This window comes from Anas platyrhynchos, chromosome 1, assembly GCF_047663525.1.
Source record: "Anas platyrhynchos isolate ZD024472 breed Pekin duck chromosome 1, IASCAAS_PekinDuck_T2T, whole genome shotgun sequence".
NCBI classification, from domain to species: Eukaryota; Metazoa; Chordata; class Aves; order Anseriformes; family Anatidae; genus Anas; species Anas platyrhynchos.
The window spans coordinates 52707258-52720560 of record NC_092587.1 but is presented as its reverse complement, the minus strand read 5'-3'; the positions used below and the strand labels follow the sequence as shown (position 1 = coordinate 52720560).

Genomic DNA, 13303 nt, shown 5'->3' with positions numbered 1-13303 from the left:
ATTCTTCACATTGTACTACAACCATGCACACAGTCATACAATATTTTATTACAAAAAACAAAAACAACAAAAAAAACTATCTCATAGTTTGTTAGACCAATCACTAGAAGTAACACATTTCAAAGGAACAGTCATATGAAGCTGTATAATTTCTCCTCATAAAAAAACATAAACATATCACTTAGATTTCCATGAATCAGTAATTCTAATTATTTCAAATGAAAATACTGAATCCACATTTTTCTCTTTTGTTTACATATTTGAATGAATCACAATATCAACTGAAAGTCAGCTGTCACTTTGAAACAATCCTAGTCCTCCATAAACGTTATGTAAAGCATAAATGCCAACCAAATATTGAACTATACATGAACAGATGAGGAGAAATAAGATTTATTTACTAAAATCACTACTAAGAAATTTAGTATGATAGATCTTATGATGTATATTAAAACTATCTCATTCAAAGAGAAAATACAGCCTATGAATAAAGGTAAAATTAGAATATTTACTTTAATAAATCTGTCAGAGTAGTTTTCAAAGATCAAAAAGAAAACGCATTTATAGGCTAACAAACTCTTCAGCAAAAGAGTTTATTCACATCTCAACTTACTTAACACCATTAAAATCATGTATTACATGACTTGCCATTGATCATAGGACAGTTGAACATTGCCTATCTTTCTTTCTTGCCTTATGACAGATGAAACAAAAAAGATAAAATTTTCAGGTAGATCACTCATTTCTCAACATCTGTTGAGACAGCTGATGATGACGACTGGATGAGTAAATGCTGCACAAATAACAGGAAAGCAACAGCACCCCTAGACTTACAATTTTATAAACCATGTACAAAAAGACTGTGAGAACAAAATGCTATATATAAAATAATCAGGATACAGTGTTCATTATTAAATATACTGATTCAATTTAATTATATTTTCTGAGTCTAAAAAGACCTCTCTCTCTCTCTCTCTCTCTCTCATTTTTTTTTAATTTATTTTTTATTTTTTTAATGCAGACTGTATTTAGGCTGTATCTTTGGTACTTTGTAGCTAAAAACACTTTTAAAAAGTACTGATATATACTATTTCCAGCTCTTGAAGGGTATCTAATTAGCATAGGGTTGTCATTTGGCATGTAGGACTATATTCATCTTCATATAATTGATTCATTCAGACTTCCAGAAAATAAAAGCTATACTGAAAAAAACAATTGAAGATGAAGAGAAATAGACATAGCATTAAAATGTAGTCAAGACAGAACTAAAAGCTCCCAGACCAAACACTCTCCTTTACTACATACAAGGAAGTAATACTGTCCATTGCATAATTGTCTATTAACATGGTCCAATAACATGATCCATTGCATAACAGGCAGCATGATCTAGATCTGAGAAAACTCCTATGAATACATTTGAAAAGTACAATGAAGTCAGCGAAGTCCTTACTCTCCCTTCCTTTACAGGGATGGGAAAGCTTCAGCAGTGCTGCATAGCAAGTCTGGTAATAACCAAGAGGGGAAAAACTCTGCTATTTCCAATAGGTGGTCATCGTAGTATGTACAGGTTGTTCAGTACACATTAATTTACAGAGATGTGCCTATAGTGTTCTGTTTTTCCCTATAAGGATAGTTTATTAGCCATGTGTTCTGCTCTGAAGCCCCTCACCCTATACAGAAGGCATACAGTTAAGAGAATGCATCAACCAGTATCAAAACAGCACACATATTATTTAATAATCCCTGGTATTCTTACTATTCTGGAAAATACTAGTGCATTTCTTCCTTTAGTTTTATTTTCTATACAAAATCTGGTAAAAAGAAGCCCAGGTTCAGAATCTGACAGTGAAGGAACTCCTGAAATGGAGCCAGGGTTTCTAGCTATGATTCAGAAACCCTATCATGATCCTATTTATGGAATAGGAGGAAAGCACTCTTATTGCTATTCCTCCTACTGGTCCGCTGCTTTTATTGGTCACATTTAGCCCACTGCAAATTAAATGGTAGGTTTGCTTCATACCTACTGCTTCTGGCATAAAGAGAAAAGGTACTTGCTGACTTTTTTACTCCATTATATTGAAGTCTAGGATTGGCCACACTGAGTAACAGTAACTCTACATGGAAAATGTGCACTGACTGCACTGCTTGGTTACTGTTCAGCTTCAACACATGAAAAAAATGCTATTATGTGAACAAAATATTTTTGTAAGATACGCAAAAGAAAATGGAAAATTTTACTTTAACTTTGACTTAACACACAAAGCCTGTAAACTCTTTGCATTTCATTATATGTCTATATTTTAGTTCTGTATTCTTTGCTTATTCTAATATATTACCAAATTCTTGGAGTAAATACCATGGTTTACTGTCTCTACAACTGAAAGATACCATAGACAGAATCCTATGCTTGATTAATTTCTTTTGTTGCTGTTGTTTTGGCTTCTTGTTGTTGTAGAGGATGTGTCTCTGTATGTGCATAGATGTTTTATTTCACGTTGTGACTTTTGGGGAGAAGGATTATCTTTCCCAGTTTCCACTATCAAATTCATGGTAATTAGGCCTACTGTAGAACCATAATGTTTCTCATTTCTTCCATAAGCAATGTATGTTTTCTGCCCAGAGGAGGATGCAAATGTATCTATAGATCAAAACAGTCAGCTAATATCCAGTCATCTTTCTCAGTTCACTGCATGCAGAGCAGCAGTTTCATAAAAGGTATCAGACCATTTTATTGACTGACTGAAAAGAGTAACATTGAAAATGTGTGGCCATACAACGCTACCAATTTTTAAGCAGAAAGAAGGTACGTGACAGCAGTAGAGGCAGCTCTCAGCACCATTCCAGCTAAAGATCAGCGGCTAAATGGCAACCGAAGAGGCTTGTCAAAGACACTCCCTGTGTAACCGGGGTTGCTGGTAGTGAGAACATGATCTTTGATGAGTTCTGATGGCAACAAATCATAACTTTCTGGTGCAACAGAACTATGCAAAAAATAAAATAATAATCATTAGAAAACAAAACAAAACAAAACAAAACACAACACCAACAACCTTATGCAAACTAAAATATCTTTCTAGATATGGAAGGCACACTCAGCCTGTTGCAGTAACACAGGTTTAGGGCTTTTTATTGGAACACTTGGATGACATTTTTATTTTTCAGCCAGCCTGAACACTTGTGTTCCACTGTTGGAGTGCAAGTGTCACATTGTGACCAACTGGGAGAAAACTGGAACCCGCCTGTTGTCAGAACATCTGGACTGATTAATAAATGCTCGTAGTCTTCTCCATTCTACTAAGACAAATTAACAGCACTATCAGATGAAACTTATTGAAAGTTTATTTGGTACAACATGTTTTCATGTATAAAATTTTAAATATTTGCCCTTCAAAACTGATCATTTTTTGAATACAGAGAATGTTAATACTTTGGAGTACATTCACATTAACGTGTCTTTATCTCAGCAGAAAAGCTTTGACTTTGTTCTTCACAAAACATGCAAGGAAAATACATTTCACAGAATAGTAATAATAAATCAGAATAAATGCCATGCACTTGTAAGGACAATCTCTATTGCCGTTTGTCATTTTCTTCTGAGTAAAAAAAAACATGCAAGCAAATTCCTTACACAATTCCTCTGGAATTCCAAAATTCCAAAATTACATAAAACCCATTTATATAGCTATAAATATTTCCAAGTCACTTGCAATACAAATCACTTTAGTATTGCATCTTGACTTTAACAATGCTCAGGCTTTTTATTTATTTTTATTTATTTTTATTTTTATTTTTATTTTATTTTATTTTTATTTTTGTTTTATTTTTATTTTTATTTTTATTATGGTTACAGGGCAAACCACTGGTCCAAAAGCACAATTCTGTCACTGTTAACAGAGGTCTTTAAATACACCTCTCTGTCAGCCTTGCTGCCACTGTTATAATTTGTATTCACTAACAGAGCTTTCAAACCTTTTGAAGCCTAAAACAACCTTGACGATCTGTACCCCACCTTTTTGCACATAAAAGCAATTATTCACTTGACTCCTTTTACAGTTGGCCTTTTAATGATGTTTACTATCATTAACAATATAAGTTGCTGATTTCTTATGGACTTGCAGCTTTCACAAAAAACATGCCTTTAGCACTTTTACATATTTGTAAAAGAAATGTACTGTGCCAGTGGATTAACTATAGAGAGAAAAGGTTTATTTAGGTAAAGTAGGGAAGAAATTTGTTGCCTGGCAGGGGATTGCTAGAAGGAGCTGCATGTGCTCTATCAGCTGAAGAGTAAAAGATGTAATGGTGTAAGATCAGACACCACAGCTCTTCTGTGGACCAGGCAACACAGCTCTGAAAGCATACACAAATTTTTGACCATATTCTATATGTCATATAAATCACAGTACATTTTCTATGCATGCAATCAAGTTTGCATGGGGTAGGAACAAAACTATGTCATTGAACACACGCTTTACAAGAATTCTGTGATGGCACAAGTGACTGTGTCAGATGTAAGGTAGTCAACAATAACCCATCTTCATCAATGAAAATATATATTTTTTTCAGAGACCTGGAGATTTCTGCAGTTATTGTTAAAACAAACTCCCAAACTGTTGTCTGATGTCAGATTACATCACATAGAAACATGTGATGCAACAAAATAAAAATTATGGCCTACTAAACAGGGTAGCATGGCTTACCTACCCAAAGCATGATCTAATGATAAATCTATTCTAATAAGCACAATTATAGATTTTAACAAGATACATTTTTGTTATAGGAGAAGCCTTTTGTTTTATTTACTATTTTATGTATAAGGAGATAAATGAAAGAACAATAGGACTACTGTAGTAGTAAAACCATGGGATGGTATAAAGCAGCAGCTCTGAAGAAGTATACAGTTCACTTAAACTACATAATATAGGAAACTTAACAAGTACATCTAGTATTTTGAATAGAGTATTTTTTTTTTCCATAGAGCTGAAAGCACATTCTGTACTAGAAAGTATCATATTTTTGCATTCTGTTTTAATTCATTATCATAATAATATAGTTGTTAACAAATAAGAACTAGTGGTAATTATGATCATGGTGATAGATATGTTTTATGTATAGAAACATTTCCCAGTTTCCCAGTAACCCAGATTCAAAACTTTGATCAGCAATGCACTTTTACAGTAGTTTGTAGCATATTTACATTTTCATGTCATATGAAGCTTTTAAGATTTCTCTACAGCTTTTGTAGGAAAGTAATTTTATTTCCTTGTGGGTCTTCTGATCTTCAGACAACTTTAAAGAACTGCTTTAACCTCCCAAGGTTTTGGAAAATACCAGGCATCTTTTCAATACTTCTTGAAGTATAAAAAGAGTATAGTCTAGTTGTACTGAAAATTCAATTTATAAACCCCAGATCTTACCTGACTATAAAATGGGCTAGTATTACATCCAAACATTTAAACAGTTGTATTTATCATTTATGGAAACTTACTGCATACTGTTGATTTGAAAGCTAAAGATCTAACAGGATCCATGTACTGCAGAAATCTGAATGTTTGTCTCTCTTCTGTGCATGTCTGCTTCTTAAATTCTGCCTACTTGCAACCCCTTGTTAGCCCTCATTTATGTCTGTACTTAGATCTGTGCATTAGATGTGTGCATACCTTAATAATGGAAAATAACAAGAGTTAAAGATACTGTTCACAGAAACATTTTATTTTATTTTTCTAAACTAAAAAAGATTTCCTCTTTTAAGAAGCTTAAACAGATTTATTTTTTTAATTTCAAATTCTATTGGAATAAATTTTATGTAAAATGTGAAGATAATTTCAATGTTTATAAGTAGTGCAAATTAGTATTCACATGTATTAGTGTAGACAACAAAATTACTTAAACCAAAATTATTTACTACATATGACAAACGCCAGCATAAGGTTGCTTTTAAATGATCAAAGCAGTCTTATCCAACTTTCAAAACAGAAACATGAAATTTTAAAATTAATTTCTTTTGTTCTGTGCCTTTTTAAAAATGCAACAACCCTCAATGATCTAAAAAACCAACTTGATTAAAAAATATTTTTTCAGTACATCAATGCTTCCCATTTCATAACCAACAACATAGTTGAAAATCTCTCTTTTCTAATCCAGACTGTTCCACCTGCATCATTATTTTATGGAAATAATCACTAAATACATACAAGACCAACCAAAGAGCAAGTCAATGTTACTACTTGGACTTTGATGTTTACAACTTTGATGAAAGATATATGCTCACTGCTAGCAAACTAATTTTCCACATACAGTAGCAGAAATACTATCTTTTATCAATCCTGAAGAAAAAAAGAAAGAAAAATACTGTTTTCTTTTATATAACTGCAGAAGTCTGCCAAGGTTGGCACAAGCATACTGAGATGAAATAAAGAGATATTGAAATACAAAGCACTAAATTTTGGCATTGCCTTGGTTCTTATAAAATTAAATCATTTTCATAATAGTGTTACAACTCTTTCTTTTCATACAGTATATAACTTCTTTATATAACCTCCTCTCATACAGTTTTCTATTTTAATTGCTTTAATCAAGCATAGTCTAAGGATCAAAGCTTGAGTTTGTTTTAATTATAACAGGTGGTTCAGTAAATAAACTAACTCCAATCAAGGTTTTAACATTTGCAGAATTTCATGGCAGATTCCATAAGCAGAACAAAGGTGCTAGTAATTTCATGATATTACACAGATAGTCACAGATATCTATGCAATTTTCAAATTCAATACCTTTTCTGAACACTAGGTGTCCAGAAGAAAACAAAAACTATTAAAACAAAATGGGAGAGAAGGGGAAAGCAAACAAAAATATTAATTCATCCTCTGACACTGCAGATGAAAATGTAATTTTAAATGTTGCAATTAGCTGTTCAGAAATTCCTTGTTGATTTAATCTACTAAAAAAAGTCTGTCAGACTAAAAAAAGTCTGTCAGGCAAGAAAATGTCTGAATTTGCAAATTTATGGCAGACTTCTAATCTCAATTAATTCTCACCTATAAAAAACACTTTAGAAAGTTGATCATAAGGCATACTATTCAAAGCATTTGAATAAGAGCTAAATAAGTGCTCAAAAGCTTGCACAGATATTCGCTGTTATGATCCTCCCCAGTCCAAGAATTCTGCTAGATGCATTGGCCTGCAGAGGCCAGTTTGGTTTTATTTACTAAGAACATCAGTGAAATGACAGTAATAAGCATACAACTTGTGCACATGCTTTAGGTTTCTTTCAACACCATTTTTGCTGTTGAGGGAATTAATATGCTGTGTTTTTGAATGATTATTAATTTATGATTAATTCAGCAGCTTAAGCATTTGTTACCCTCCATCAGTCAGAGTTCAAGTCCTTATCTCACTTTTTTTGTATAGGTTCAGTTTTGAACATGTCAGACATTGGCTTCACTAGATTTTAATGTATTTAGAATAAATACCAGCACATACATTTCAAATTAAGAACCATTAAACTGGCCAATAACTTTGCAAGGTATTTAAATGGAAGAATCTCTGTCTCAAAAGAAATTATAATTTAGCATATAGACACCATAGAGTAAGTAAGCAAGAAAGCAAAAGGCGAAAGTAGTTTAAAACAGACCAAAGCAAATATGAGATGCATGAAGTCATTCTGAGTAAAAGGACCTACTCAGCAAAGACTGAAGTAACTTTAGAGAGGAAGAGAAGATACCAGAGGAACGATGGTCGAAAGCATGGAAGGACATAGGAGGCTAAGGCAAGAAATGGGAAGTTGGTTCATATATCTTTCTTTTTACTGCACAGATGAAAACAGATATATATATATATAATAAAAAATATACAACATATATAAAAAATACATATTTTAAAAGGGCATCACAGGAAAATACAATCTTTCTTTTTCTTTTCCCTTTTTTTTTTTTTTTTTTAATTGTCAGAGATTCTGTTAACACTAATGACACTGAGTTGTTCTAGTGCACAGACTGTCCTAAAATAGCAGCTTTACATTCCAAATATAAATTTAACTCTACATTGCTTGTTAAGGTGTCCAAAATGCAAGAGAAAATTAGGCTATATTTCCGGCTATATTTCCTTTTATTTATTGTCCTCTCCACTTAAAAATCAGTGCAATTAATTATTTATAAATGAGATATTTTTATGTGGAATAATGTCTACAGAAATTATAGAGATTGCTAGTAACAACAATACATACTATAAAAAAATATATTTCAAATTGTTACTGTTCAGTTTCATAAAGTACCTCATAATAAAAGTCAATTTGGTATCACAACCAAGCACCCTAATTTTAGTGACTCTTTCAACTTGACACACTCAGAAAGAATACCTGACGTCAAGAACTGTGTTTAAGAGCATAGCTACAGGAGGCTGTACAGAATATTTAGATGTCAGTGTGTGAAAAAAGTAGTCATGCTGTAGTGGAACAGGCCTGGGGCATTCATGTCTCTGAATCACTGCCAGGATCAGCAGATCGTCACTGTTAGGAGGATGCCACTCTTTCTGCACAGCCCTCAACTATCATTTGACATCACTGTAAGAAGGGCAAGACAGCACAATTAAAACAACAGATTAAAAGAACACAAGAATGAAATGCAGTTATTTGACCCAAAGAATGGGATGCCTGTATTTCATCAAAGAAGTTTGCTATGTATTTTTTGATCAACTTTTAATTGCCTCATATTGTTTGCTCTTGCAGCATACACAGCATGTACTGAATATTAAAGATATCACTCTACAATAGCATAAAGTAAGCAAAAAGACAGAACTGATACACATGACCAAGAATGGGAAGATTATTTAAATCCTGACTGTATCAGAGACTGAGCTGGAAAAGCTATTGCCACTTTAACTAAGAGAATATTTGGCCATGCAGGGCCAGAACGCTATAAGGGAAAGCTGTGGGGGGGGGAGGGGGACAGAGGCTTTTTTATTGCAAAAACTTCGTGTAGGATTATATATTTTTTCCAGAGCCGACACACTGAAGATTTCTTTTAATTAAAAGCAATGGAAAGGTGGGTGTGATTAGAATGGTTTGCACACTAAATTTAGAGCATACAATACATTTTTACCTTTGGCTAAACACACAAGATTATTTACTTGAATGAGATGAAACTTGACTTAAAACTAGGAACCTTAATAATCCTAACAATAGATTCTGCTATTCTATCTCTTGCACATGTACGATGGCTACCCAAATGAATCAAATTAAGCATCAGCTAGCATGAAACTACATTCAGGATTAATACAAAAAATCCAGATTGGTACAACATCCTAAGGTTTTAAAATATTTTTTATATGAATTTGGAATTTCTGATAATGCCAAGGCAGTGTTTATCAGAACTAACAGCAAGGCTCAGTGTGAGTCTGTCTAAGGAACTATAAATCTAATAAATCTTGAGACAATAATATTATTGGGAAATAGAATCAATAGCAAAATCATTTTGAATGTGATATAGTATTAATTTATGAACAATTTACATGCTGATTTTGTGAAGGCAGCAAACTTACTGTGATAATATCACTATCTTACATATTGTCTACTACCAAGAAAAAACAATTAACACATAAGCTTCTTAACCTATTAGCTACTCTTACTCAAAGTTTACCCATTATTAAGTACCACAAAAGATCTGTTCGGTTTTATTCAAGTTCACTTACCTGAAAAGTATAAAACCGGGTCCCATTAGGAGGATGCACTTTAGGAGATGCAGAGACAGTGTTCATATCCGAGAATATCATTTCTGGTCACACACACAATACAATCCACAGACAGCTACAGATGCAGAGTAGAGTGCTAAGCTCAGAGATAAATCCTTTCACACATTTAGGGAGGCAATTGTACAAAATGTAGTCTGCTCCATCCGTTCAGATGTACAGCGACAGCATTTCGAATTCCCCACTCCTACATCTGTGAGCTAAACTGTAAGGTCATTGCTCCCTGACCTTTAGCTCAGCCAGCTCTTCAAAATATGCACAATGCATAAAAATTAGAAATGCCGAAGAAAAGAGAGCTAGAACCTACAGTACGTGGAGCTTGTGCAGGATCTGGCAATGCTCTGGACCTGCCCATCTGTTCTCAGTGATAATCACCTCCCTCCACCACAGCCTTGCAAAGTGATTATGCTAAGCATCCCAGTTAACCAATAACACACAGTTTCATTTCAAGCAAGCATGCACAGTGAAAAACAGAGGACCTCTTCTGACTAACCTGAAGCATGTCTCATGTTCAGTTTATAGCTGTATTTGATAAGAATGATAATTTTAATGTTTCAGTTGTCAACAGTTATGTTAACACATACTATCTTGCTTTAAATAACACAAAGGGTTCTTGTTTCAACTGTCATGCTTAGATAAAAGAAAGAGAAAATTGTGGTTTATGTATATATATTTGATACTATGTGGAAAATAAGATATTTTTTTTTTTTTGAGAAATCAGTTCTAATCAGTTCAGACATAACACACATTGTGAACCTCTCTTTTTTCATTATTTCCTAATTCTTTTTTTTTCATCTCCAACTCAATCTCTCTTTAGGAAAGGTTTACCTAACATTACTAAATATAAAGTTGAAATTTTATTCTGAGACTTAATGTTCTTCATGAAGTTACAGACCTACAGTCTAGCTTATTGACTTCACACAGTATGTTTTTACACCTGCACTGAACATCCCAACAACATTCACTGTATTTTATTTTTTTTCTCACGCAGATCATTTGAACCACATGAAGACATTAAAAAAGAAATATTCAAAGAATATGACACTTTTTAGAAAACAAACAAACAAAAAACAACAAAGTAATCCATTTGCTAAAATGGAGTTTTAGTAAAAGTTAAAAAATCTAAAGAGGTTAGAAAACTAATTTTACAGTTTCTTTCAAGCAGCTTGCATTTTATTCATAAGTTTTAAAAGGGAGACAGAAACCACTTAAGAAATTGTTCTCAAAATGAAACTTGTCAAAAAACTGATGAATTGCCGGGCTGCCTGTTTTTTATTCTGTATTATCTTAATGCTTTTACCAACTGAAGATAATGCAGTTTCTAAAGTAAAATGACTATGAAAGAGGTTAGGATAGCTTCAGAGATGTCTGTCTGTTTAAATGTGTATGCCAGTGTAGTGCATGGCACAATTATTTTATTTTGCAGGCCAAAGAGAAAAAAAATCCTCTCAGATCCTAGAAATGTCTAACATTTTCTTATAACTACCATGATATTACTTCCAAAACATTTGCAGGATCAGAGGAAAACTACTGCCTGTAACATTTTCTTGAGAACTAGATTTCACATTGCAGACTTTACTCCCCTTTTTGGTTTCTCTTCCAAAAAATCTAGATGCTGGTATTAGCAAAGGGGTCCCTCAACTGGTCAAAGCAAAGATACCGGATTTTTGGTAATCTGATTATAGGACCTTTTATTGTAAGTGGACTCTTTCTTCTTTATAATCTAGCCACCAAACATGCAGTGCAATAAATAATGTTTCCTTCAAGGACACTTAAGATCATTTGATCTGAAAGACCACAGAAATGTACCTATTTGTTTCCCCAAGTCCATAGTTTGAGGAAAGATGGTCAAAAATCCATGTATAATGGATAATGCCTCCAATAAGCAAACAACTAAATTACTAAATTTAAATACTATCATTACTAAATGACTGTACCTGTTAATTCGAACTTCTCTTGCTTCACCTTTCACAACTTTTTATTCTCTTTTCTACCAGTGATATAGGAAACTCCCATCATCCTGGCTTTTGCTAAACTGTAATCTAGCTCATTAAAAAAAAAATAAAAAAAAAAAATTGCCAAAATCTTTAAGAAATGGTTGATACCAAAGTCAAAGATGACCACTCTAGTAACAACCTCAATATTGCATTCAACAATCATAATGTTATTGCTGTTGTTGGACTTGTTAGCTCCCTATTTACTTGTCAAGGACTGCCTGTTTTCTAACAGCAGCAACTGGGAGCTCTTGTTTTGTTTGGATCTCTGTCCACTATGACTTAGCTGCCCATTATTTTCAAGAAATTACTGCTTTTCAAAATACTGTCCCCTATATTTTATCTGTTGTTTTGACCTTCCTAATTAAACAATGGAATTTGCGCTCAATAAATAAATAAATAATAATAATAACTGTATATATATATATATAAAGTAAGCTACCTTTAAGTTCAAATAAATACGTCTTCTTAGCTAGTCAGTATAGATCTGGAGAGGAGGCAACCACCAGTTCTGTTCTTTCTCTCCACTAACTTTTATCTCTCATGAAAATGTGAACAGTAATGACTATATTTTTTTTTAATGTAACAACCAAACAGCTTGGAAAAAATTATGCAAAACTATTTCTTTTGTTGTTGTTGCTGTTTCTTTTGTTTTTGTTTGGAAAACATGAAAACAGCCTCCTCACAGGAATGGGTCAGATGTTAGGTGAATTTGGTAAGGAACACTGGCCCGACGCATGCTCATAGTTACCAACAGAGACAGCTACATTTTAGAAAAGCCAGCAGCCTCGTAGCTGGAATTCAGCAATGTCCTTGGAAGAAAAAGCTGAAAGCAGGTCTCCCATGTTTAATTGAATACTGCAAATACTGAGCTAAGTATCAAGCAACCCAGCCTGAAAGTGAGCAGAAAGTGGAACAGAATAAAGGAAACTGAATGCATCCAAAAGGACAAACAGAGAGAGACCTGTGGACCACGACTACAGCTCAGTGGTAGAAGTGCTCACAAAGGAACTCAAATAACTGCTTAAATGAGTCTTCCAATGAATGGTTTAACTATTCCATTAAGTGAAGGAGTTTTACTAGAGGAAAAAAAACAACATCTCCTATACGAAAAGAAAATAAACCCAACATCCATAATAGGTAGGACACACGGCAATGAATTCTCCAAAATGGCTCTAGTTCCAATTATTTTTGAATGTAAGAGATATGAAACTCTTAGTCTATATTATGTATGCTATACTGACTGCGTATTTTCATTAGATACCCCTCTCAAAAACTTTCATATTGGTGTATATATATATTTAACTAGCATTCTTTTTTTTTGATGTGTAATCTACTGGTTTATGTATGGTTTTACATATGTACAAATACAGATTTACATGCACCAACATATATCTGCTATAAAAATAGCGTATAAAAATAGATTACACTTTAAAATAGGAAGAATATATCTGTTATATGAAGTACTTTGAAAATTCAGGCAAACTGATACAAAAACTTACATCTCATATTGTAGAGACAAAATGAACATTTTTAATTAGCAAACAAATGTTTTTTAATATGCTAGA

The 13303-nt window shown here is 33.1% G+C and overlaps 1 protein-coding gene across 15 annotated transcripts in view; it reads right to left on the bottom strand.

The window, feature by feature from the left end:
- PPFIA2 (PTPRF interacting protein alpha 2) overlaps window positions 1-13303 on the bottom strand; it is a 328207-nt gene that overhangs the window by 212046 nt on the left and 102858 nt on the right. For 2 of the 15 annotated variants that reach the window (XM_072037132.1, XM_072037136.1), the window contains exon 1: window positions 9685-10107. The exons of 11 other annotated variants lie outside the window; for them this stretch is intronic. In XM_072037132.1, the coding sequence (XP_071893233.1) occupies window positions 9685-9765 (81 nt within the window). In that variant the 5' untranslated portion in view covers window positions 9766-10107. Of the gene's footprint in view, window positions 1-9684; window positions 10108-13303 lie in introns of those variants that run through there. 2 more of the 15 variants (XM_072037140.1, XM_027451308.3) reach the window with 2 other exon arrangements.